The 24,432-nt window shown below is 45.0% G+C and overlaps 1 protein-coding gene across 1 annotated transcript in view; it reads left to right on the top strand.

Annotated features, from left to right (window-relative positions):
* Nucleotides 1-24,432, top strand: part of MDGA1 (MAM domain containing glycosylphosphatidylinositol anchor 1) — a 143,611-nt gene that overhangs the window by 80,062 nt on the left and 39,117 nt on the right. The window contains exons 9-10 of the mRNA XM_017806850.1: nt 11,627-11,896; nt 15,246-15,397. Of these exons, the coding sequence (XP_017662339.1) occupies nt 11,627-11,896; nt 15,246-15,397 (422 nt within the window). The remainder of the gene's footprint in view (nt 1-11,626; nt 11,897-15,245; nt 15,398-24,432) is intronic.

Here is a 24,432-nt window from a genome sequence, read left to right as displayed (position 1 = left end):
AGATGTTGGTATATTATCCCAACATAGGCACTTAAGAATGGTGATTGTCAGTTATGCCTTTGTGTGGGAGGGAAGGAAGCAAAGCACAAGCCACATGCCACAAACATGCCAAAGTCTGCACCCAATCACCCCATCTGCAAATGGATGCAAGGTCATTCAGACACTAAAGGTGTCTGAAATGTGAAAAATGTGTGATGTTGGCTACACATCCTGAACAGGGATTTATAATTTATACGCTTTAGCCATGCCAACCTGCTAGCTGAATTTTTGACCTTGATGGAAATGTGAAATAGCATCAGTTTAAGAGGTTTGTGTGGGTTCTTACTAGAGACGTCTTCCTGGAATAGGTCTTTCTTCTTGCTAGAGAGATCCCAGTGGTGTGTGCAGCCATTTAAAATTTCTTTTTGAACCCTTTCAGTTAATGTGTTTTTAATCGGCTTAATGTGGGCTGCATTTGAATAGTATTACATCTTCAATTAGTCTGTCGTGTGGAAGCAAGCCAGGATCTTTCCAAAGCCTGAGGATGTTATGACAAAATAGTTACTTTTCTTGTTGCTTTCTCAAACACTACCCAGTTTGTCTGCCAAGGACCCATAAAACTATATTAATCATCATTCATTTTTAACTTGGAATGTTGCATCCCACATTCATCTTCCATGAGGTTTTTTATGGAATCAGTGAGGAATAAAAAGGGTTATTGCTGTATGTTCTGAGGCCTCATTTGCTTATGTTGACCCAGTTGATTGATGTTTGTACTGCTATAGGCAATACATGTATGGAGGGTACAGAATAATTTTATCTCCTCTGATGTTCACAGGATGCTATCAAAAATTTCCCCTCAAAGACCTGGCTGGATGATGTTTCCCACATCTTTTCCTACTTTCTATGACACTTTTATGGTCTGTTGTAAGTCTGTCATTCTGCCATTTTTGCACTGATGAATTCAGATCAGGGTACACAGATCTAGTGAGAGTCTTACAAACAGACAAAGCCTGTCTTTCCATCATTGCTAGCTTTTATCACAGATTTAGCCACAGATATTACCAGATTTGAGTCCACGCAGCTTCTTTCCAGAACCGTACACAGAATCTTCTTCTTGCACACCACAGTGGGATAGCTCAGCAAACGTTGCTGAAACTTGTTTAAAATGCCCTTCTCACCTGGAGTATCTGATTCTGGGAGGTGTTATTATCTGTCATGGAGAGAGTGGAAGGAGCAGGATCCTATGTTGTAGTATGTGCTACTGCAAACCTTCAGACTGATGACTGCTGATGGATTGGCTCAGGCCAGGATCCACTTTGAGATCTTGATGCAGTGGGTCAGAATGAGGAAGGCAACGGCTTTACCTTTTGTGTCCCAGGAGAGTTGGGAATGAGAATAGTGGAAACTTATGGAACCAAGTTCAGACATTTATCTGTTGGAACAAAATCCAGGAATCGAGAGAATTCGAGTGTGTACTCCCACTTGTCCTGCATATCAGCTTTTCTGCAGCCTAAGCTCTCCTCAAGTCAACATGAAAAAGTGTCTGTGTGAGATAGGCAAGTGCCCACATTGCAGGGATGGTTCTCTTCGAAATGGTTCCTGCCGTACTGACCCGGTTTGAGGTCAGTCACAGAAAATTGAATGTCAGATCAGATTTATCCAGTGAGTGGGACTGTTAATAAATTTCCCTCTGCTGGTCCAAGTCCAGAGGAGATGGGACAGAGATGACAGCCAGATGGGGAGGTTGAGGGAGCAGGCTGTGGTCACTGAATTGTTGCCAGTTCTGTCATTGGCCTCCATCCTGTGCCCTCTGCTGCAGAGGAGACCCCTAGTCCTGGAGAGTGATTTCTGGGAGCCCACAGCACCTGCAGCTGTCATAAGTGACACTGCTTTCCTAACACAGGGAAAGACAGGAGCTGCAGGGCTGCATCTTCTTCAGCGGCAAGGCTGGTGTGCTGCTGCTTCTTGGGAAACACAGTGCCAATGCAGAGAGAAGACACGAGGTTTCCAATGTGGGAGTAAGTCCTCTACAGCTTGAGTCCATGTCATCCTCTGAGACAGGTGATATCATCCATACCTGAAGAAATGGGACTGCCAAATCCTCTGCTGTCTCCATAAGCAATTAGCTGTTTTGGGAATAAGGTATAGGGAGATGATTCTCTGTAACTAGCACTGAAGAAACATTCATGAAAAGCTATGACAGTTACTAATAGGACAGATAAAGTATTTTTTTCATAATAAATTAATAGAGGAGGAGTTGAGCAAAGGCCGTTATGGAATTCACACATTTTAAATGTGTGCAGGTAATGGTGTGAAGAAAGGAGAGGAAAGACAGGACCTACATATGGCAGAGAAGGTGACTATTTGGCAGCTGGTTTTTGGAGCCAGTCACTATTATGACAGACCTCAGCCATTTCATCTGATGACCTCCTGAATCTATCCTCATTTTTCTATCCTTTGCCCTTGATTGATTTGATCTACCTTGATTCATCTGAAGATGATGATGACAATGATGAAGCAGTAACCATCCAAAGAGTGACAGTAAAAATGCTTACAATAAAAAATGTTCCTTCCTCTCCTTTCTCTGTGCCATATATACTGAGCCTGTGTTTTTAAAATGCATGCATTTCTTGAGTTCCTGTATGTACCACCCCCCTTGTTACATTAATTCTTATGGGAAAAATTGCTTTGATATCTGTTGACCTCAGCTGTTTAATCTATGAAACTGAACGTTTGCCATAAATCTTTTAGTTTGAGCATTCTTTCAGACTCTTTCTGAACAGTTACGTTTTCATTGTCGTCATCTTCCTCAGATGAATCAAGACCAATCATGAGTGAAGGATGGAAAAATGGGGTAATGGTGGCAGTTAGTGGAGCAGGATATTAAACAATTGGCAGCAGAACTCCGAGGTAGCTGATAGAGAAGTGATGGAGAACTGCATGTTGCTCTATGCAGAGTTCTTTCTCCTTGATCCAAATTCCCTACTAGGCCTGAAGGAGAGGCTGAGGAAAAGCCTGTTTTAATGGGGAAGCTTGTCCTCTTTTCACTCCGTAGATAAGTGGTGAACCATTGTATTACCTCTTCCTGGTATAGCTTTGCCCCGTGTGTCCTTTTTGGTTACTAGTACGGACAAAGATTTCCAAGTAAACATATTAAGGAATGCTGGTTAGTATTAGTATCTTAATTGCCTTGGATGGCCCTTCTTCCCCTAGCAGGCTCTTTCTGGCTTGGATCTCTCCCCTTTCCAGCTCTGATCCCACTACCCCATCATTAAAGTAGGTCTGATTTTTAAATCAGTATTTCTGGTTTTGCCTGTGCTGCCTCTTGCTTTGCCTATGTGTTTTGAAAGCAGTTGTGAAGGGATTGTCTTGTGGTCCCAATTTAGCTTTCAAACTGAAAACAGAAGGTGAGATAATGCTGTGTCCCAGCTGTGAGCAGAAATCTCTGACCCCCTACAACCCTGACAATCACTGCATTTTTAAAGCAGGGACTCTTTTCTGTTTTGACAGGATTGCAGTTCTCAGAGGTACTTTCTCCTGCAGCCTCCCTGCTTTTAACTTTCAGTTCTTTTATTAAAAGGGTGTAAATATATGGAGGCAAGTGAATTGCTAAGGCGGTGGCAGAATAGGAACCTGTTTCTATTGGATTGCTGCTTGGAGTCAGCATTCACCTCTGTCCAGTAGCTCCTCTGGTTGCAGGTGAGATCCCCTGTAGAAGAAAAGAGGAAACTTGAACAATTCCTTGTAGGTGGCAGCTGCATACTCTGGATGTAGCCCTAGTGGTGGCACTAATTCACTGTAATCACTATATTTGCTATGGGGAATATGACACTGCAGGCCAGTGTCTGTTTTCCTTCCCAGGTTAGCTGTTTGTGGCACGCAGCAGTTTGAGAACAAGAGATGTGTCTTGTCCAAGAGCAGGATATGCTGCCCAAGTTTCAGCTGCATGTTATGACTCAGCCTACTGATCAACTCATTAAACAAGGAACTGAGTTCATGGAGAGGTTCATATAGGAGGGTGGCACTGGCCACTTCTGTGCATTTACTTTGCTCTGCATTCAAGGTTGTAAATGGTGCCTGTTGATCTCTGCCCCATTATTGGGCCCCTATGCCCTGCTGTTTGTGCCAGGCACATGAGGAGAGTCAGAGATGTAGATTCAAGTTTCTCTTTTAAGTTTCTCTTTCCTAGACTTTTTGCATGTGATTCCTCTGGCATTTAAAAGCCAAGGACAGTGTTTCTGCTCAGGGAAAACAAAATCTAAATAGGAACTGACTAAAGCTGTGCTTCTACCACCTGAAGAAGAGAGGAAGGAGAGAAAGAGGAATTGTAAAGATACATATACATACACACTCATACACATAACATGTCAACATCCTCTTGTCAAGGACTTTGGGAGGAGGAGAAGAGGACTAAGAATTTTCTCCTTCTAGTATTTCTTCAGGTTGGGAGCTACTGGGGATAGGGCAGAATAACATAGGACATAAAAACACCTGTGGGGAGGACTTGCAGTAGGCTTAAACTGAAGCAAGGGAGTTGGGTTATATAGTAAGGAAAACTAGTGATAAACTCTGAAGAGGAAAGATGTGGATTCTCTGTTTTGGAAGAAGAATCTCATTTTGTTCTTTTTTGTGGGTTGATCTTATTTTTTTTCTTTTCCTTAGTTTGCACTGGCAATGATTTGCTTTATTCCCAGAACTACCCAGCTGAGTAGCTTACCTATGAATTATTGAGTAGTAAGATAACTGGTTCTCTGCCAAAAATTAATGCATACGGGATGCTTTTGGGGAGAGAATATCATTGGCTGACTCTTAGTGAATGTTTGCATCTAAACTATTTATATACTTTTGGGAGCGGCTTGTCACTGACAGCCCAATTTGTTAAACAGAGGTATGTAATAACAGATGCATGGGTGTGAGCTGATATCTTGTTATCTTGTAGAAGACAGGCAGAACTTAAACAGATAGTTGGTGATCCGACAATGCTACACATGGGAGGGCTCCCTTCCTGTGGGTATGTGGGTGGGTAGGAGAATGAAGGGTGGGCAGATCCACCCTGGCCGGCATTCTGCTTGACCATGTTATAATTAGCAAAATTGGTTGTGAGTTAGAGAAAATATTTTCATGTTTGTCTGTGAAAAAAAAAAAATCCAAGTTTGGGTTATGCCATTGGTCTGGTAGTAATTAATGGTATTAGCACTGAAATACCCACTCTCTCACCCTCGTTTTTTCTCTTGTGCACAACTTTGCTAATTGGGTGGTATGTGGCTGGGGGGAGGATTATCAGCATGCTTTTCACATACAAATGTGTATGTGTTTTCTGTACATACACCATCTTTTCCCACTTATCTTTTTCAATTAGAGGAGTGTAGTGTTTTGAAACCAGGTGCTTGAAGATAAGTGAGGCATGGGAATGAGGTGGCTTTACACTGTAGGAGAATACTTGGCTTTGTAGTGTCCTGTTAGCACGAATTAATTGGGCAGTGAGTCTGAGTGGCATTCCAGCATGTCTGGGACAGATCTTTTTTTGAGGAGGCATGTCTGTGAGGCTGAAGGTCTGGAAATTCCCACCCAGGATGGAGTTTCTTCAAAGCACTCTGTAAAGTGAGCTAGGGGTCTCATGTATTAATCAGCACAGCTTGTCATGCAGAAGAGGAAATCCTTTAGTAAATCCCTCTTTATTAAAACAAGGTGAAGACTGGTTGAGCTAATTGGCTTGGAAAGTTCAGGGAAGAGGAAAGCAGAAAAGCTGGTAGTGAACACATTTCATTTGCTCTTCTTTTAAAAGCAGTCAACTAGCACAGAACTAAGCATTCTCTGCTCTGAGACTTGCCTCTCCAGACCCTGCACCCACTTGTCTAGCAGAAAATGTACACAAACAAATTTGTTTTCTTTGAAATAACAATACTTGCAACTTGGCTTTCAAGCACTATGCAAAAAGCAGACGTTTTATCTCTTTACGCATGGGGAGACTGAAGTGCAAAGGCAAAAGGCATTTAAGATGAAAGAAAGAGATTCTGGCTTTTGAAATAGGTTGAACAAGCCTTCCTCCATCTCCCTGCTTCTAACTACTCAATTATATCTCTCAGAAACAAGCATATGAGACTGGACTTGTAAATATGGGTTGGATATTTGTCTTCACAGGGTAAACTGCTGGTGCATAATGTGTGTTCCAAGGGTGTGGGTGCTGTGGCAAGGAACAGAATTGCTCAACTGTGATTTCCCAGCCTTGTGATAATAAAAGAGCTTCCTACTTGTTTGAGTACAGAGCTCTGGTAGAGAGCTGAAACCCTGGTGTTCTCTACCTGCTGTGAGAAAAGGGGTGCAGTATCTTTGATGCCTGTAACATCTTTATTACCCCAGACTGTGGGACCAGAGGCTGGATAGGGAAGGCACTTTTGCTGGGGTTGCTTTGGTTGTCTGGAGGAGATTAGGGAAGATTGCATCCAGTATGACTACAGAGGGATACCTTTAAGAAATTAAATGGATGCTGAATGGGGTCATACAGGTCTCATAAGGCCCTAATAGCTGCCTGTGCTGATTTGCTTTCTGGAGAGAGAAATTACTGCCTGATGCCATTAACTACTTTGGATAACAAGACACAGCTAATAATTGTAACTAATCACAAAGTACAGTCTTTCATACCAGGTTATCTATGTGTCGTTTGCAATGTTAATCCAGCAAGTGAGCAATCAGTTAGGTCTCACACATGGGATAAGGTGATGGTTAAAGGCAGGAGTCCCACTGGCGCTATGATGCATAGTTAAGCTTTGAGGGGGTCAGTTAGTAGGGTGGAATGAAAGCTACTCAAAATAAAGCTGCTTTCTAGTCTAGCAAGGCTTGCTATTTTTGTCACTTGTGTTACGTATTGCACTTTCTAAATTTAAATAAAAATGTAAAGGTTGACTCTGGTAGAGTAGAAGGTGTTCCTCACAGAGAAGGAAGCCTGGGCTAAGGATGGAAGGACTGGGATATGGGTCCTGTTATGGAAGGTATTCTGATTCAGGAAACCAGATACTGAGGGTCAGGATACAGGAGTCCTTGCTGCTTCTGTCTCATGCTGCCTGTTTGTATGACCTCTATTAGGACATCCTTCTGTTTTGTGCCTCTCTTTTTCCTCCTGGACATTGCTGCACTGTGGTGCTCTTTGCAGCAGAGGAAGCATTGCAGAAAGTAAATTCCTGTAGAAAAATAAGAGTGCAGCAGCCCATGGCAGCTCCACAGACCAGCAGTACAATGCAGGCAGCTAACCACCTACAGAGATGGCTGTTGTCAGCCGCTGGTCAGGGTGGCTACACAGGAGACAAAGCTGCCTTTAAGTCAGAAAGCAGGTTATGAGTGAGTTCCTCAGCTCTGACAACCCTTCCAAAATGAGCCAGCATTTGGGAATTGATCAGTTCTCAAGCTACGGTGGGAAAGGAGACTTGGCATGTGTCTTGCATAGTAGCGTTGTCTTGTGGTGTCTATGATATTCAACCTTCTCAGTTATTGCCTGAGCAATTAATGCGAGGTCTGTTCTCTCAGTACTCCCCTGTTCTATAGATCATGTTTTGTGTTTAAACTTGTCACTGATTTCTGTGCATCAGTCCACTCCAATAGGAGCCTTTTTTTGCCCTTCATCTATACCAGATTGAGCAGACTCATGACAGCATCCCCATTTTCTAATTTAAGTGATTTTTTTTATATATATATTTACCTCACAAGTAAAAAACTTTCTGTAGTGCATCTCTGCCATCCTGGGATGCTCTGACTTCATCACTGGTGAAAGAAACATCTCTGCCTTCTGGAGGCTTCTGAATTTGATGGGAATCTCTAGCAATCAGACAGTATTGCAGGGATGGCTGGATACCCCTTCTTGAGCTCTGCCCAAGCAGGACAGCACAGTAACAGTGCAAGAAAAGTGTGGTCTCTCCTTCAAGCTCTTTGGCTCTTGTAAGGAAGAACACTCTTCCCTTCCTCAAGGCTAAAATAAAAACAGACTTAAACCAAGTTAACCACCACTCATCAGCCAGTGCACTTCTCACTCACCTAGCAGGATGAACATTTCAATTCTGGTTATTTCCAGTGAAACCAAGAAAGTAAGAGGTTATTGGGACACAAAGCAACGCTCCTTGGTGCTTGACATTTCTCTGTTGTGCTTTCCTCGCTGTTGTTTTTCATCATTGTGAACACTGTGTTAGCTTAGCAACCCTTCAGTGCAGAGCATCTGCTCTGGCTCACAGCAAGGGAGCTGCCTGCAGCCTGGCTTTGCTTTAGGGTGCTTGGCATGCTAGAGTAGGTTGCCTGCGTTTGGCTGATTTGATTTGCTCCTAACTAGCTAATTCTGCTGCAAAGGCAGGCTGCCCTGCCTTGTGTTTTGCAGCAACAGCATCTTAACAAGGTTGCTTGGAGGAGCCTCACTTCAACATTACCTCTTCACCCCTTTCATCACTCCTCTTGCCAGTGAGCTCTTCTAGACTTAAGCTATGTGTTGAGAGAGATCAGTAATTGTCTATATTTGTTTGCTGTGTTTCTTACCAGGAGATCCCAAAACCCTGTTTTGGGAGGGTTTTTACCTCCTTTAAGTGTAGCAACTGCTGCTTGCAATGTGGTGGCTGCTTAAAAAAGCATTTCAGACACAGGCATTGGAGTTCAGGGAGGGGATACAGAAAGGCATTTGAAGAATGTCTGGGCAAGGACTCAGCTTTGTAACTGGGCTAAAAACTGGGCTGATACCCAAGGTCCTCAAAGAGCATCATGGCAGCTTAGCCAGCCAGAATAGCCAGATACTGCTCTCTTCTAGCCAGAAGGGATGCTGCTTGCCTGTAGGTATAAGAGGCACCTGGGAAATCATTATCCTTTCCTGCAGCTCCCTAACGGTGTCTGTGCAGGAGTCATGTGGGAGGTCTCTGCTCTGAGACAGTCCCCATCTCAGGAGCTGTTCAGTTCCCAGTTCTAGCGAGTAGGAGCACCAGCTCATTTAAACAAGCTTTCATTTGCCTTTAAGCCAGGGGAAAAGAACAGAAACAGAAAAGGCTGTGTTGTTAGCAGCTAGGTTTTACAGACTGAATCTCTGCCTTTCTGGGAAGTCTACCTTTTGTATGTAACCTTCTTGAACAAGTGTGGACTCCCCAGCAGGCATTGAGGCTGAAGCTGATGTCTGGCTCTGTAAATGCTGTTGACCTTTCTTTGTTTTCATATCCATTGGGAACCTTTGGGAATAGCTAACCCTTGGTATAGTTCTGTATGCTTTGCAGCAATGGGATGATCTACTTCATCCCTCTCTTCAGAAAACCCAGGAGCTACAGAACTACCTGCAGAGTTAATGCTCATTGGGTGTTTCCTAGTGCCAGAGACAAGAGAAGAAAATGTAATCAATTTTTAATTTAGAGGCACTTTCAGACATTCCCTTTGCAAAATGATAACATAGGCCCAGAGCCTGTCCCAGTGCAAATCAAGGAAATCCCATTTCCCAGCTGAAGAAGATTAAATATCTTCTGCATCCTTGGCTGCCCGGCTGTTCCAGTGACCTGAGGAAGCATTTGGGGCATCTCAACTCTGTTCCTCTGTGACCCTTTACCAGCTCCAGACACTCTCTCAGTGAGGCCCAGGAGGGCACCTTCCCTGCAGTGTGTTTCCTTGCAGTCAGCACTTTGTCCAGTTTCAGACCTTTTCTCTTCCTTTGTCCCAGCCCCATAGACAGGCACAGCCAGGTGCAGTGGGGGAAGCTGCTCTCCCACCCCTCTCTCTCCTCCTCAGGAGAGAAACCGCTTTGAGTACCTCTGGAGCTGCTATGCCATTTTTTTAAGCCTTCTTTTTTCTCTTCTCCTCCCTTTTTCCTTTTTTTTTTTCCCCTATATCACCAGCTGGCCTAGATTGTAATGTGAGACCCCACCAGCTTCAATTAAGGAGCAGATGTGACTGAAGAAATGGGATAGCAGCTAGGGATGGAGATGACACATTCGTGGCACTAGGTCTAATCAAACAACTTCTCACGTTATTCTCACCATGAGGTGGGAGACGTGAGCCAAAGGCAAGTCAGCACTTGGAGCACTTGCAGAGACACATTGCTAGCAAAGCCATCTGTAATGAGCTGACCACGCCACTCATCTCAGTCAAGGGCTGCTTTTAATCCACTGAAGTGCAGCAAGGGGCCCAGAGACTGAGAGCTGAGAACAGGTATCTTGAAAACAATCAGCCATGTCAAACCAGGGCTGCCAGGTGGAGCGGATGATTGTAAACTGCATATCCACAGAGGCATTTGTGCCTATGCGTGCCTACCTATGGGACAGAGTGTGCACCGCCTTCATCTGTGGTGAAGATGGAGATGTCACTAGTGTTACAGAGGTGTCAGTGAGTCTTGCTGGGGGTCAGGCTATGGGAGAGGAGAGACCGGTGAGCTGGAGCCCTCCTGTCATGGCTGTGTTCAGGGCAGCAGGGATGCTGAGTAACCCATGGTAGTTGTCGGGGGTGTTCGTGGCACTTCAGATGCTGGGTGCTGCAGGTGTTTGGGCCTGGCTGTGCTTGGCAGTTCTGTGGACCTTTAGAGGAGGTGGGTGCTCTGCACATCTGTAGTGCATAGAAATCATCTCTGGAAGAGCAGGTGCTTTGAACACAGAGAAGGTGAGTTGTGATTGTGCTGAAGCTGCTCTAAATCAGTTCTCCATCTTTTACATTTGGGCGAACAGCTGTTTTGTGTTCAGGAAGCTTTTCTCATTTTAGATGGAGAGCTTCTGGTTATCCCTATGCTGTAGTGTTTTAATTAAAAGTTTATTGCAAGTGAAACATGTTTATCAGATAGCTGTGGAGACTGAAGTCCTCTGCAATTGCATTAAATAAGGGGTAACCTAAACAGTACCAATCCAGACATTCTCCTTGCTCTGCTTCAACCATGCCCAAATTGTGAGGTTCCTGTAAATTTTTACAAGTGCTGAAGAACAAGACATGGTAGTCTCCGTTTGCTAAGGAGGTGAATACACATTGCCATTCCCATTCTCACACTACCGGTAGAGAAGCTGACATGGATAGATGTGACTCACCTCCCAACATCAGGGCATTGTTTTCAGATATAAAAATAGGACTCAGAGTCCCTGTAGCTGGTCCCTGATGTGTTGTATTGATGTACTTGGGGGAAGCTCTCTAACACCCCTTCAGGTCTGTAGGGACAGCCAGTGCATATCCCTCCATCTAAGCACGGTGTCCTTGATAACCCTGCCAGACTTTGACAAGAAGAACATGAATTTAACTGACTGGGAGCTTACCTGCCTGCTCAGGGAGTGCATTTCATTCTGCAAAAGAGGACTATGTTTTTTCTGATTAGGATCTGAGGGTTGAATCCAAGCCGTGACATTCAGCTGCTAGGTTTGCACTTTTGGCACGAAAAAGGAGGGCTTGGTAGCTCCTCCAAGCAGTGTCTCAGTGTGGAAGGAGTACTTGCTAAAGGCCACCCCTACCTCATAAATAGGAGGGAGGTGGGATGTGGCCACAGCCCAGTTAGGAGATGTCAAATGACTTGCTTTTGGTTTGACGGATCCTGTTCCCACTAGAAAATAAATATCCCCTTGGAAATCATATGTGTCTGCCTCGTCAGAGGTAGTCAGGGTGACCGTGCTGAGTGAGATGGTTGTTCCCTGACTGCATCCCTGTCTTTGCTCTGTTCGGTCTCCAGTCCCCCCCGTGGTGGAGCCAGCCTTCCAGGATGTACGCCAGGGCATGGGGCACAGTGTCACCTTGCGCTGCACCATGCTGAAGGGCAGCCCCATGAAGGTGGCCACCTCTGTCTGGCGTTTCAATGGGACCCTCTTGGCACAGCCCCTGGCAGAGCAGCAGGACTACTCGGAGCTGAAGGTGGACAGTGTCAGCCGGGAGACCAGTGGGACCTACGAGTGCAGCATTTCCAATGACGTGGGAGTCTCCACCTGCCTCTTCCAGGTGTCTGGTAAGTCACAGAATCCACATCAGAGCAAGCTGTTGGATGGGGTCACAGAGGTGAGAAGCTTGCTCCTCATAAACTGGTACCAATAAAACCAACCTCTACTGCCTCCTCTGTACACAGCATTCTGTTCAGGAGGAATGGTTTTCCATAAGCCAACAGGGAGATCTGTCTCCATCATTCAGGCAGATGGACCTGGAGCAGTTAGTGCTAGCCATTGCTACATTTTAACAGTGTTCAACCACTTGCCTGAAAAATACAGGACTTTATATTCAAGGCTGCCATCAGCTTTCAAGCTTGGACAACCTGTATCAGTGATAAGTATTGACCATGGGGAATTGAAAAGCTCTCTACATACCTCCAGCAGGCTCCAAAACATCTAATTTCCCCTTTAAAAGCAAACAAACCAAGAAACAAAAACTGTGTTATGTATTTCTGTACCTTCCCTATATTTCCTGTCCGTTTGTGTCTCATGATGCTTCCTAGGAAAAACATGAGGTGGATATGGACACTAGTACTCAGTAGATTTGCAGCTCACAGTTTTCTGTGAATCCATCATCCACCATAATAGGATTCCTCTCCAGCTCCTGCAACTGCAAAGAGGGATGGCAGAGTTATAGCATCTAAAACCACACATCTGACCTGGCTCCTCCAGATGATCATTAAATCTGCTTTTTTCACGACCCCAGAATTGACTTGGGAACAAGTTTCTAGAAAAGCTCTCCCATGAAGTTGCCTTAATAAGCAATAAATTCAACTCAAATACTGGGGTTTGGATTTGGGGTCAATTTATAATACTTTTCAAGTCAGGGATGAAAAAAGAGAATAAATAACATCCAGAGAGGCCTGATTTTGAAGCAGATCTTTTGTAAGGTTTGGAAAAGCTCAGGTATGCTGTAACTCTGAGATGCTCTCAGAAATGGAGGAATCCAAACTGTTTGTGTCCCTTTTCAGGACTTTGCTCTCACCCCTTGAAATTTCCTGGCATTTGTCTGGCGGTGGATTTTTCTTGAGAGCTTTGTCCCTCTTTCCCCTTTTTTCATAACTCTCACATCACTAAGTGATGGCAAACCATATCCTTCTATGAGCCATCACAGAAAACTGTGTCCCTATCAATTTTGGGAATGCTCCCAGGAATTTCTTGCTGGGAGCAGGAACAAATACTTATTGCCACGCAGTGTGCCATGCTGTGCCTTAGATAAGAATTCCCTCAGCAGAAGGAAGTTGCATCCACAGAGAGCACTGATCAGGAAAGAAGCAAGCCTTTATTTTTCTGCATCCCTTCTCTGTTTCCAAGGCATTGATACCTGATGGTAGCTGTACAGCTCGAGACATCTCTGCCTGTTTCCTGGACAGTTACAAATCAGTTAAGACTTTCAGAGCCTGTAGAGCAACCTGAAAAATAATCCAGTGACTAGACTGCTACACTTGGGCTCAGGATTGCTGGAGTTTTAATTCACATCAGCTACAGCCTTCCTGTGTAAGTGGGCAGAATGGCATGGTCTCTTTTTGGTTTTGTTTCTTCTCTACAGAAGGAAGACCATAAACCTTCCTATGTGACAAGGAAGCAGTGACTCATTTGTGACTGTGGGGTCACACATGTACTGGAAATAGAGTACATGAATCTGCCCAGGATGGGATTACTTTAATCTACGGATGGGTGATGAGCTTTCCAAGATGTTTTGTAAAGATAGTGAGACATCCAACCCGCTCTTCTTGAGCAAGTTATCAGGCAGCCCATAGTGGCCATAACCTGCTCTCCCACTAGCCACAAGCACAGAAGAGCCCTGAAAGACAGAGTGAATAACCTTCAGCTCTTCCCATAGGCTCTAAGCAAAAGAAAAACTTTTCCAGTAATGCTAAAAGTTTCCAGAAAGGAAGTTCTGAAAATATTTTGATGTACAGGAGTTCTATCAAAAGGCCAAAAAGCTTTTTTTTTAACTTCCATTTCCATCTTTGAGTCAATTAATAAGGAATTAATATCATGCAGGATGATGATTATCATCAGTTCTGATTTTATTTCTGAATCCATTATGAAGCTTGACTTCCACAGTCAATACAAGTTGAATAAGCAGCAATTAGTCTCTGAGGTGGTTCTGAACTTCTTGCTTGTGCCAAAATTCAAGTCAATAAAAATAATAAGAAAAAAAAGACTTGGAAATAAATATCAATATTATACATCTGAGTTCATAAAAAAAAAAAAACACAAAACATTGAATCCTGTCGAGCCTGATTATAACCACACAGAATGGCAATTCTGTAATTCAAGTGGAAAGGTGCAGCAGATAGCCTGGGGAGACAGTTTATGCCTGTTCTGCTCTCCAGTGTCCCTTGCTGCCTAGGCACCTTTCTGGTCACTGCAGGTTCAGATTGGATCTGAACCCAGAGAGCTGGGTTTTTGTTCAGGTCCAGCTCCTACCTGGCTCAGGACAGGACCTGACAAAAATTGAAGTTCACAGGATGAAATGAAGATAATTTCAAATAGAGCAAAAACAGTTGTGGATAAGACCTCGAGTTGCTTCTGGGCCCTGTGCATTAGTCCTTCAGCTGAGGGGTTGCATGGCATTAGCCTTTAAATTCTGTTTAGTAGTGGTTCAGGACAGCAGTGGCTGGGGAAATCGTGCAAAGTCCCTTCTTCCCTGAACTGCCTAGTTTCTCTCTGGTACGTTGTTTCTCCTGTGTTTCCCTTCTTCTGCTGCACTCTGTTTTTAAGGCGAGATGTGAGTTTAGAAAAGACATCTCCGCCCCTGCCAAATCTCCTGCTGTTTTTACCCAGGCTGAGGTCAGCATCCCCTTTGCTGCCGAGGTGACTGTTGTGCTACAAAGAGGCTCGAGCACTGTGTTGCCGAGGCAGGGGAGGTGCAGAAGGAGCAAGGTCTCCTTTTTAATGCCATGGTCCCTGTGTGATAAATAACACTTTTCCTATGACCTACTGGCCAAATGATCTTTCCTCAGAGTTTGTTAGCAGGAGTCTCTGTAAAGCAGCAGATGAAACAGGAGAAATGCCAGTTTAAAGCTGTTACCTCAATCTAAACTACAAAGCAAGGGAGAAAAGATTAGAGCTGGTTCCAGCTGGAGAACTGAAGTTGTTCCCACCTTCTCAGGTGCTGGTCATGCCCCACTGGTGTTGCAGGGCTGCTAATCCTCCCAGTAGTTTAAGCTGTGAAAGCAGTATCGAGTCACAGAAAATGGTGGCACATCAGTGCAACAGTAAAGGTGTCCATCATGTCAGAGGCAGGTGGACGAGTTGGGCGAGTGGAGCTGATCCACTTTCACCGCATCTCTTTGTAATTTATGTTCCCCTTGATCCCACCTTTTTACTTTCTTCCCTCTTTTATTTTTTTTCCCCCTCCAGCAAAAGCTTATAGCCCAGAGTTTTACTATGACACTCCCAATCCCACCTTGAGCCAGAAGCAGTCCAAGAATTACTCTTACATCTTACAGTGGACACAGAAGGAGCCAGATGCTGTGGATCCCATCCTCAAGTACCGTCTGGAACTCCGGCAGGTAAGGTCTGCTCTTCTGGAACCTCAGCATATGCCCTTGGGAAGACATCCATTAAGGAGGCAGTTACATCAATGTCTCCTTGCTGATTAAGAGCTGAAAGTGATGAAATTGCCCAGTCTTGATGGTCCTGCACCTTCCCCAGAGAATGTAAGAGACAGGCCAAGTGCACAGTTCAGTGTTCATTTTTAGCACTGGTGTTGGGTACGATCCAGGTCTTCCAAAGCCCTGCTGCTCCCATTGGACTGTTCATGCTCAGTGTTTTGAATGGAGGTTTAATGGGAACAATACCCTACAGTCATTAGTAGGTATTGTAGATTTTATAGGCCAAAGATTCAAACAAGTAGTATTCCGTCCTCCTCACTCATACAGAAAAAAGAGAATAAGCTGAAGACCTCTCCAGGCAGGAACTGCAGGGAAAAATCATAGACTGTTTGTGTTACAGAAGGGCTTTCATACTGTTGCAGTAACTAAGCTATTTGGACTATATGAACTCTGCAGGGGAAGAAAAGTGGGTTTCAACGTTTCTTAGCTTGAAGAGAAATCATATTGGGTGGTGGGAGCTGGAGGGAAGAACTCAGTGAAATCTGAAGACATCACTGGTTGGAGAAGGTTACAGAAGAGTTTGATGTTTTTAAAAAGCAGATTAACTTAGCAGGATTGCCAAGTACTTTCATCCACGCTCAGCAAAGCACCTGTGTTCAACATTTTTGAAAAATGGGGACACTTAAGATTGGTGTTTCTTGCCATTCAGTGGTAGCTGAGAAAAAAATGCATTTTGCAAGAGAAAGTTTGTTTACTGTAGATAGAAAACAAAATAATTAAAAAGATTCAAGTGTCTTTTTCCTCTAGTTCTGCACAGTAGGCTCCAGTTTTATGTCTCCATTTGATTGTGAGCTCTCTGGGGTGGGATAGCCTTTGTTTGTTACTCACACGGTGTGGAGCACGTTGTCAGTACTTAATAATAATACAAGACACAGGGGAGCCTCTAATAATGAAGGCAGTTTGTCATAGTAGCTCTTCCCTCTGAGCCAAGTTTTGCTATTATCAGCACTGCGAATCAGTGAACAAATTTGTGGGTTTTATCCTTCTCTGGTTATGTTGAGGGTTTTTTTTCCTTTTGCACAGTTCTTAAAAGTAATCTTGGATCTGTTCTTCATTGAGCTTCTACTGAAAGGGATCGAGAAAAGGGAAACCCACTTTTCTTCTTTGAGTTATGACATGAAGGGAGCTGAGTGGCCATGCAAATTTAACACACCTCTCCCCCCAGTTTTGTTCATACTCCATTAGTTACTGCTGTTAATGTTTTGCAGAATCACCATATAGTTGTAACTATTGACTGATGTGTTTTAGAGGAGTGTGATATTGTGGCCCTGCTGTAGCCCAGTCTCATGTATGGGCAGGCTCTTAGAAATGGCTACAGGTCTCATCATGGTGACCTGGGTCTGAATAAGAGAGGGCAGAGGGAGGAGGAAGCAGGGGAGTTTTTTCCCACTTCTGTCAAGCACAAGCAGGAAACATTGGAAAAGTCTTTCACAGTACTGCCTCCTCCTGGCCCTCCTCCAACAAAAATACTTGCGTTTCATGGCAAGGTTCCCCCTTCCACATGCCTTGCCGAGGTCTCACTGAGCCCTTTTCATTTTCTTGTCCCAGAGGATCACATCCCCCCTCATCTTCAGCCTGCCACTTCCTTATACTCTTGTTCTGCCTTCCTGGTGTTTTCCCTGTGATGTCTCACTTGGACTCCAAGAAGCCTTGTGACATCTCCTGACCTTTCACTCCTTCCCTTGCTCCATCACCCTCTTCCATATCCTGAAGACCCTGCTGCTTTGTCACACCTTCTTCTTTGTGCTGAGGCCCCTGGGGTAAGGTTTGCGTACTTCTGTTCCATTGTTGGACTGTAAAACATAGTGACCTCACTGAATATAACCGTCAAAAGCTTAAAAGTATTACTGACTGGAGAGCTCTTAAGAAAGGGGATTTGTCTGCCTGGATGCGGAGCTACTGTTTGCCTGCGCACTCTCCTCACTGGATATGCTGGCTTTCCAGGAACTAGCTGTGGTGGCAGAAAAATCCTAGAGAGCTAGGATTGAAATGGAATATTCTCCTTAGGTAAAAAGGGCCTTGCACATGGTCAGACACAATGGATTTATTGCCATCATCAAGCTGATGAAAGCTTACCCAGCCAGCCCTGGGAGCTCTGCAGCCTTAGTGGTCATGGTAGGGGCTTTTCAGCACCTTAAAGGTGAACGAATGTGGCAGCAGCAGCCTGCAGTCTTGGGGCTGTGAGGGGCTGTCAGGGGTAGAGGGCATGGAAAGGGGAGAATTAACTCTTGCTGAGCTGGAATCCAAAGGGCAACCAGCTCGGATGCCCACTGGTTGCAAGATGGTTTGCTAGTTTTCATTTCACAGCCCCTGGTTTGCTCAAAGAGCTCTTGGCATATGAAATGTGAAGATCCCCAAGTAGTAGGATGGTTTGCAAGGCACCTGGGAACCCCTGAATTAGATTTGCTTGCTGCAGCTGCTGAAAATGAAGCTGAGTGAGAGTCAAAGTGCTGCTTATTAATTGGCTGGCACTGTGGCTCCTAGAACTCTTCCTGTACAGTGGCTCCCTAAGGCTGATCATGCATTCCTGGGGGGACTGCAAGCAGTCGGGGGGAATATGGTTTCCCAAGTAATACATAGGGGCTCCCAGCAAGACAGACAAGTAGAGCTGATTGTTCCCAGCACTGTGGAGCAGGCCGAGCAGCGCAGCAGACGTACCAGTTCCAGTAGAATAAGGATTAACTTTCGATTAAAACCGCATAAGCAGCTTGACAGCTTGAAGCCACTGACCCAGGCAAAGCACATATGATAGCAACTTGAAGAAAGCTCCTTGCAAAGCCTCTGCTCTATGTCTCAGCAAAGAGGTGGTTATTTCCTGAAGGGCATTGGTCAGGGGGGCTTAGGCAGTGGCTCTGTTGAGTGCCAATTCAGAGGGGCAAACCTCCCCACTGAGGAACACCAAGGGGCCGCACAGCCTTCTGTCCTGACAGCTTGGAAGGTTTTTTCGTTTCTTGCTGCAAGGCAAGCGATCCAGATGCCAACCACCTTACTTCACCTTTACTGGTGAACTCAATGAGTTAACAGCCCTGGGTGGTTTGGTTACAGGCAGATGCCACGAGGCTTTCGGGCTATTTGTTTGGTCAGCTTCTTTTCTTCCATGTATTCTTGGAGTGTAGAAAGGCACTGAGGCACTGCACTCCAACTGAAAATGCTTTTCATTGCTTGGGGATTCAAAGCAGCCTCACCAGACCAGATCTTTGCTTAAAAAATAAAAAGCCTTTTAAGTTGCTTTTTTCTCTCTGTGTATTTTATCCCCTCCCAGGGCTCTGCTCTAACATTACAGAGAAATGAAAAGCCATCTAATATTGCGAGCAGGTTGCATCATGAAGGAAAGATCTGAATTGGGCTGGTGGTTACAGGGGATAGTGGCAGAATTACTATGCACTTAATGAGCTAGAGCCCATCTGTGACCTGAGGCTGCAAGAGAAAGAGGAAGGAGAAGCTATTGGTGCAGTAGGAAAGTTTAATCTTTATTGTGCCCCTCAAGGAGACCTGAGGCTGCTGTCTCCTCAGTACCTTCTCATACACAGTCTTGGGCCAGAACCAATCCAGCTTAACACATTCCTGCCTTTCCTCTCCTAGGAGCAGGTTCAGCTCTACCTGCCAGACAGCCCCCTGAAATTTGCACTGGGCCAAGCCTCGAACCCATTTGCTAAATTAGCTCACTGGGTTGTCACTTCAGATTAATTCCTGTCAGGGAGACTGTCTTTAATGAGACTGGCCCTGTGCGATGCCTGAGTAATTGTATGGTCTCTCTTTGTTTGCACTTTCATCCCCTCCATGTTGGATAAACATCCCCTGCTGTCTACAAAACTCATCTGGGCTTGGGAGCCGGCTGCCACTTGCCTCATCAGCCAGCCAGAGCAGCATTAATGAGAGCTGTGGCAGTGGGGAGCCGGGCACACCGTGTGGGGAGGTGACAGATAAAAGAGCTGTTTGGACAGACATAGGACAGGGACTTTAGCAGGAATTTAATGACTGTGATTAGAGTGGAAGGTTAACTCTGCTGATGGCCATCACAACGCAGCAGGAGAGGTATTATGCCGAGGTCCACGGATTGTGGATTTGTATCACTTCATTTCTGCCTCTGAGTTGTTCTTTTTCTGTCCTCTGAGCCCACTTCGGTAGTATCTGTCAACTGCTGTCTGTCTTAGGCTTCATTAGCATGTGGCGCCGGCACTCCCTCCGAGGGCAGGGGTGTTTCTCACTTCTCTGCATGCACTCAGAAGGGCTAGTAGCTTTAGAAAGGGAAGATGTGCAAGCAGTACACCAGTCTTTTCCATAAATGTTTAGTTGAAAATGCTGTTGGGTTCCAGATTAGAAAAGGCTATGATGCAGAAAGGTGATATATTTGAGCAGGTGGTGGCCCTTGCAGCAGCCCGGCCCTGTGCACTGAGAAGTGAACAAAATTCCTTTCTTCTGCACATGCAACCATGGCTTTAGGCGAAGATTCTTGGGAAACCGAGCAGTGCTTTGGGAGGTTGCCTCAGGGCTGCACCTCGGGGCCAGGGAATGCCAAAGCCTCGTTAAGAAGGCAGCTCTCCCCAAGGCAGAGCAGTTCAGGGTGGCCAAATTTGCTTTACAAACAAAGGGGTTAACATTTTATTGGCTCCGGAGCACAATGCTGCCATTGCCAAGGCAACTGCTGCAGACCAGATTGGGTCCATAGCCCTCATCCTGAGGCTCTCTGGGGCACTGTGACCCCACTGGTCCCATCCTGTGCATTCCCCCAGTAGTGCTGCGGTGGGGTTTTCAGCTGGGGGATGCTGCAAGAGCTGAGGAGGTGATACCTGTTTTAGGACATAGCTAAAAAGCAGACAAGGCTGTCCTGCTTTTCATACTAGAAGATGAAAAACTTAAAGGATGGAGTTGTGTCTTGTAAGCTAGGGAAGGACCTGCTCTGGATAAAATGTGCCCTATGGTGCACTGGCCTGATGTTACCTGGAAAAAGGGAATGGGCTTGTAGTGCCACATCGACCAAAAAATCCTCCAGCTGACAGGTCACTTGACTGGATAGCCCAGTGTGGAGCACAGACAGGGCACATGGAACAGGGATGTGTGAGTCCCTTTGCCTAGAGCATCACAGTCCCAGCCAGCTGCAGCCATGAAGGGAGTGTGGCTTTTTGTGAAGCAGCAGATGGTGGCCTTAGCTACATGTGAGATGCTGTGTCGACCAAAAAACTCATGGGGTGTGACAAACTGCACCTTTTTACTGTTCATCATTTCACTTGATATGGGCTGTGCTGATCCTGTCTCACTGGTGTTAGGACTGGGTGTTAGTGACTTGGCCTTGCAGTGTTTGCCCGGGACTGAATCTCAAAGCAGACCTTCTGTTTTAGGATGGCTTATAGGTCACATCTGTCAGAAAACTTCTTTAGTATTCTCTTCTTTTTTGCCTACCTTGTCTGCCAGTTTGATGTTTGATCACAAGATGCTGTCATATGGGATCTCAAATCAACACAATTCCATCTACCTGCAGAGCCAGACTCTGTAGTGGCAAAAGGTCTTTTTTCAACTCTAAATACCCCTATTGATGCTCTTTTTTTTTTTTAATTTCAACTTTTGCTCAGGCAGTGAGAACAGGCAAATTACATCTGTGCTCTTCAGTCCATTGCCTTCAGTTGTGCTAGTGGCATATGTGATGCTGTGCAGGACTCAACCCTGAAGAGAAGGTAGAAGAGGATGCATAAAGAAGCCAGTGCATCAGCAGGAGGTGTGCTTGGTGGATGGTTTGAACAGCCATCATGATGCAAAGCCAGGGAAAGCAGGAGAGGGGAAAGAAGATACTGTCTTTCTAGGCTGCAAGAGGAGGAGAGGTTTGGGACTGTCAGCCTACACACTGGTGGAAGGAGAACTGGTTGATCAATAGCATTTGATGGACAAGCAGTCCTTGAAGCTTAGTAAGATTGCTGTGCAGGACCTGGGGATAAAGCAGCAACTTTTCCACAGGCGTTTGGGAGTGAAGAGGGAAGGATCTTGCCTCAGCTCTGCTCTCTGCTGCCTGAAAATAGGACACACCATCAGTCACTGCAGCTGACAGCACGTTGAGCTATCTCTTTTCATCCCTGGCAATGTGTAACAGGGGACAATATGTTAATGAGACCTGCTGTTAGAACAAGGTCCTTTCTACCCATGTTGTAAGGATAGCTGGATGTTTGGTAGGGGTGGGAAACAAGGAGCTTTTTCCACATTTCATGTATGTACTCTCTACTGGCTAAGTCAACCATAGCAGAGCCTCCACTCAGCACAAAGGAAGGGAGTTTTCCCTTAGCCACTACAGGTGGAGGTGTCTGCCCAGCCATGGTTGTCGTTGGCCCTGTCAGCAAGAGAACCAGAGTGTTTTTTACAAGGCTGGACAGGGAAGCTTGACACAGGCCTGACCAGCACTGAATGGCTCAGGTGAGTTCAGTGGAAATGGATGGTAGCCATGGGATAAGATTGTCCCCTTAGATAGCCTAACATCTTCCAATGCCACTATTGAGATTTCTTCCCTTTGCCCATGAGAGCTTATCAAATGGTGCTTAACTAATGCATTAGTCTGATTAATTCTGTCTTTTTGAATTCACAAATTGCTCTTCAATATGATACATGGTTTTTCTGAGCTGGTTTTCCCTAGTCCACAGATAATTTCTAATCAGTTAGTTGGGAAAATTAGTTTGGGGTATGAGTAATACGAGTAAATGAGTAATATGAGCAGTGGCAGGTTAGTGCCTCAGTCTTATGGTATCATTCCTCTTCTGTGATTATCCAGAGTAAGTAAGGCGTGGTTGGTTGACCTTGATGCCCACAAAGCTGCTCTATCATTCCACTCCTCAGCAAGACAAGGGGGAGAAAATAAGATGGAAAAAAACCCATATCAAGATAAAGGCAGTTTATTAAATGAAAACTAGGGCCACATGGAGAAGCAAAGGAAAATAAAAGATTTATTCTATACTTCCCTTCAGTAGGCAATGTCCAGCCACTTCCTGGGAAGCAGATTTTCATTATATGTAGCAGTTGCTCTGGAAGACAAACATCATAATAACAAATGCCCTCTTCTCCACCCCTTTCATATCTCTTTGGTCAGTTTGGGTCAGCAGTCCTGGATATGATGTCCCCTTCCAAGATCTTGCCCACTCCCAGCCTAATGGTGAGGGAGAAATGTTTAATGCTGTGCAGCGCTGATCAGCAGTAGCCAAAACACTGGTGTGTTATCAACACCCTCCTAGCTACCCACACAAAGCACACACTAGGAGGGCTGCTATGGTAAAAATCAACTCTGTCATACCCAGATACAATATATAAGCTCATGTGCCCAAAACAGGGTAGCTGAAAGTTTTACAAGGTGTTTTGCCATTCATAAAGTGCCAGCAGACATTTTGTGTTAATATTCACTTTTCATAACTACTGCTTCTAATGCAATTCAAGTACTTGACTGGGCAAGAGAGAAAGCAGGGTATTGTTTAGCTTGCCTGGTACAAGGGAATAATCCAAACAGTTTTTCCAGTCTTAGTTCTGTTCAGAATAGTTACAGTGCCTGAGAAGAACAGTACAAATAATCTTGCTGGAAAGGCTTATATGATCTTAAAACTCATCTAGAAGGAAAATCTCATCTCTGTCTAGCTCCTAACACTGCTGTTCAGTGCTCATTGAGGGTAAGGAAAATGTGAGAGAAGAGATAATCTGATTCCCCAAACCAATACACCCCTCAGAGCAGCCTTGCAGGCTAGAGATGTTGTTTTCACACCACTGTGCTTGTTCATATCCAGCAGGCTGTTGGCTTGTGTTTTACAAAGCTGAACGCAAGATGAAAAATGCTTGCCAGGTATCAAAGATAAAAGTCAGTCCTTTTTGTGGATTTCTTATCCACATTCCTTCAGTGGCTTCAAGGGGTACATGCTGTTTATTGAGTCTTTCCAAAAGTCCCTGTCGATAGGCTGTGATGCAGCTTCCTCCCATTTACTCTGCTCGTCTGTTATTTTCAGTAGTCAGCCCATGTTGCTCCTACTGCTTTACCATCTTTTCTTTGTGCACCTTCATGCCCTTCCCTGCTCCCCCTCCTATTTTGCACTTCTTTCTTCTGTTTCTGTTTCCTTTTTTGTTTTTTTCTTGGTTTCGGTTTTTTTTCCCTGGCTCTCACTTTCTAGAACGTATTGGAGATAAGAGGTGAGAGTGTGTGAAGGGGAAGGGTTTGGAAGAGAGATGTGGTGTCTCCCAAAACTAGTCACAAATGAGCAGGAGTAGGTACTAGATAGATGTTTTGACTGTGTTTCATAAAGAAGTGAAGCAGGCAGCATGGAGCATTGTGAGGAGCTGTATGGCTCTCCCTGCATACGCTGTGCTGGCTGCCTCTTCTTTGTTAGAGACAGGACCACAAGTGTAGAGGTGTTAGAGGTGTTGAGTTAGAGGTGGCCTATAGACTCTGGAATGATGCCTATATTATACTTCCATTACATGTACCAAACTGGAAAGTCCAGAATCCCACAAAAAGGCTACTTCTGCTCCAGGAAGCAACAACCCCATCCTTTATTAGTTGTTTTCAAGGGTGAAGGTGCTCTAACAGAGGGCTCTGCCATGGTCTGTAGAAAACCCAAGAAAACAAGCCTGGGAGGTGGCAGGTCCTGTTGATGGAGCATGTCTTGCTTGCTAAGCTACAACCACAAGTGTAACTTAGAAGATAAAGTGGCTCAGAGCTCAACTTCACTGCAGCTAGGCAAACTTAGGCTATGCAGAGCCAAATTGGTTTTTCTCCTTGGACCCAGAAGTGCTGACAGCACAGTGCACAGACATGTGTGTGGGTCCAGCTGCAAGCAGTCATGTCCAGTGCAAGGAAACTGGTGGAAGAGGAGACTATGCTCACTGACATAGGGATGAGTATAAAGTTGGATCCAGTAAGGCACTGAGTAGTGCTGATTTTCAGATGTGAGGCTGAAAAGAGACTGGAACCATTGCTG

This window comes from Lepidothrix coronata, unplaced genomic scaffold (assembly GCF_001604755.1).
Source record: "Lepidothrix coronata isolate B3197 unplaced genomic scaffold, Lepidothrix_coronata-1.0 Scaffold16, whole genome shotgun sequence".
NCBI lineage: Eukaryota > Metazoa > Chordata > Aves > Passeriformes > Pipridae > Lepidothrix > Lepidothrix coronata.
The sequence above is the reverse complement of the archived record's forward strand: the minus strand, read 5'-3'. Positions and strand labels throughout refer to the sequence as shown.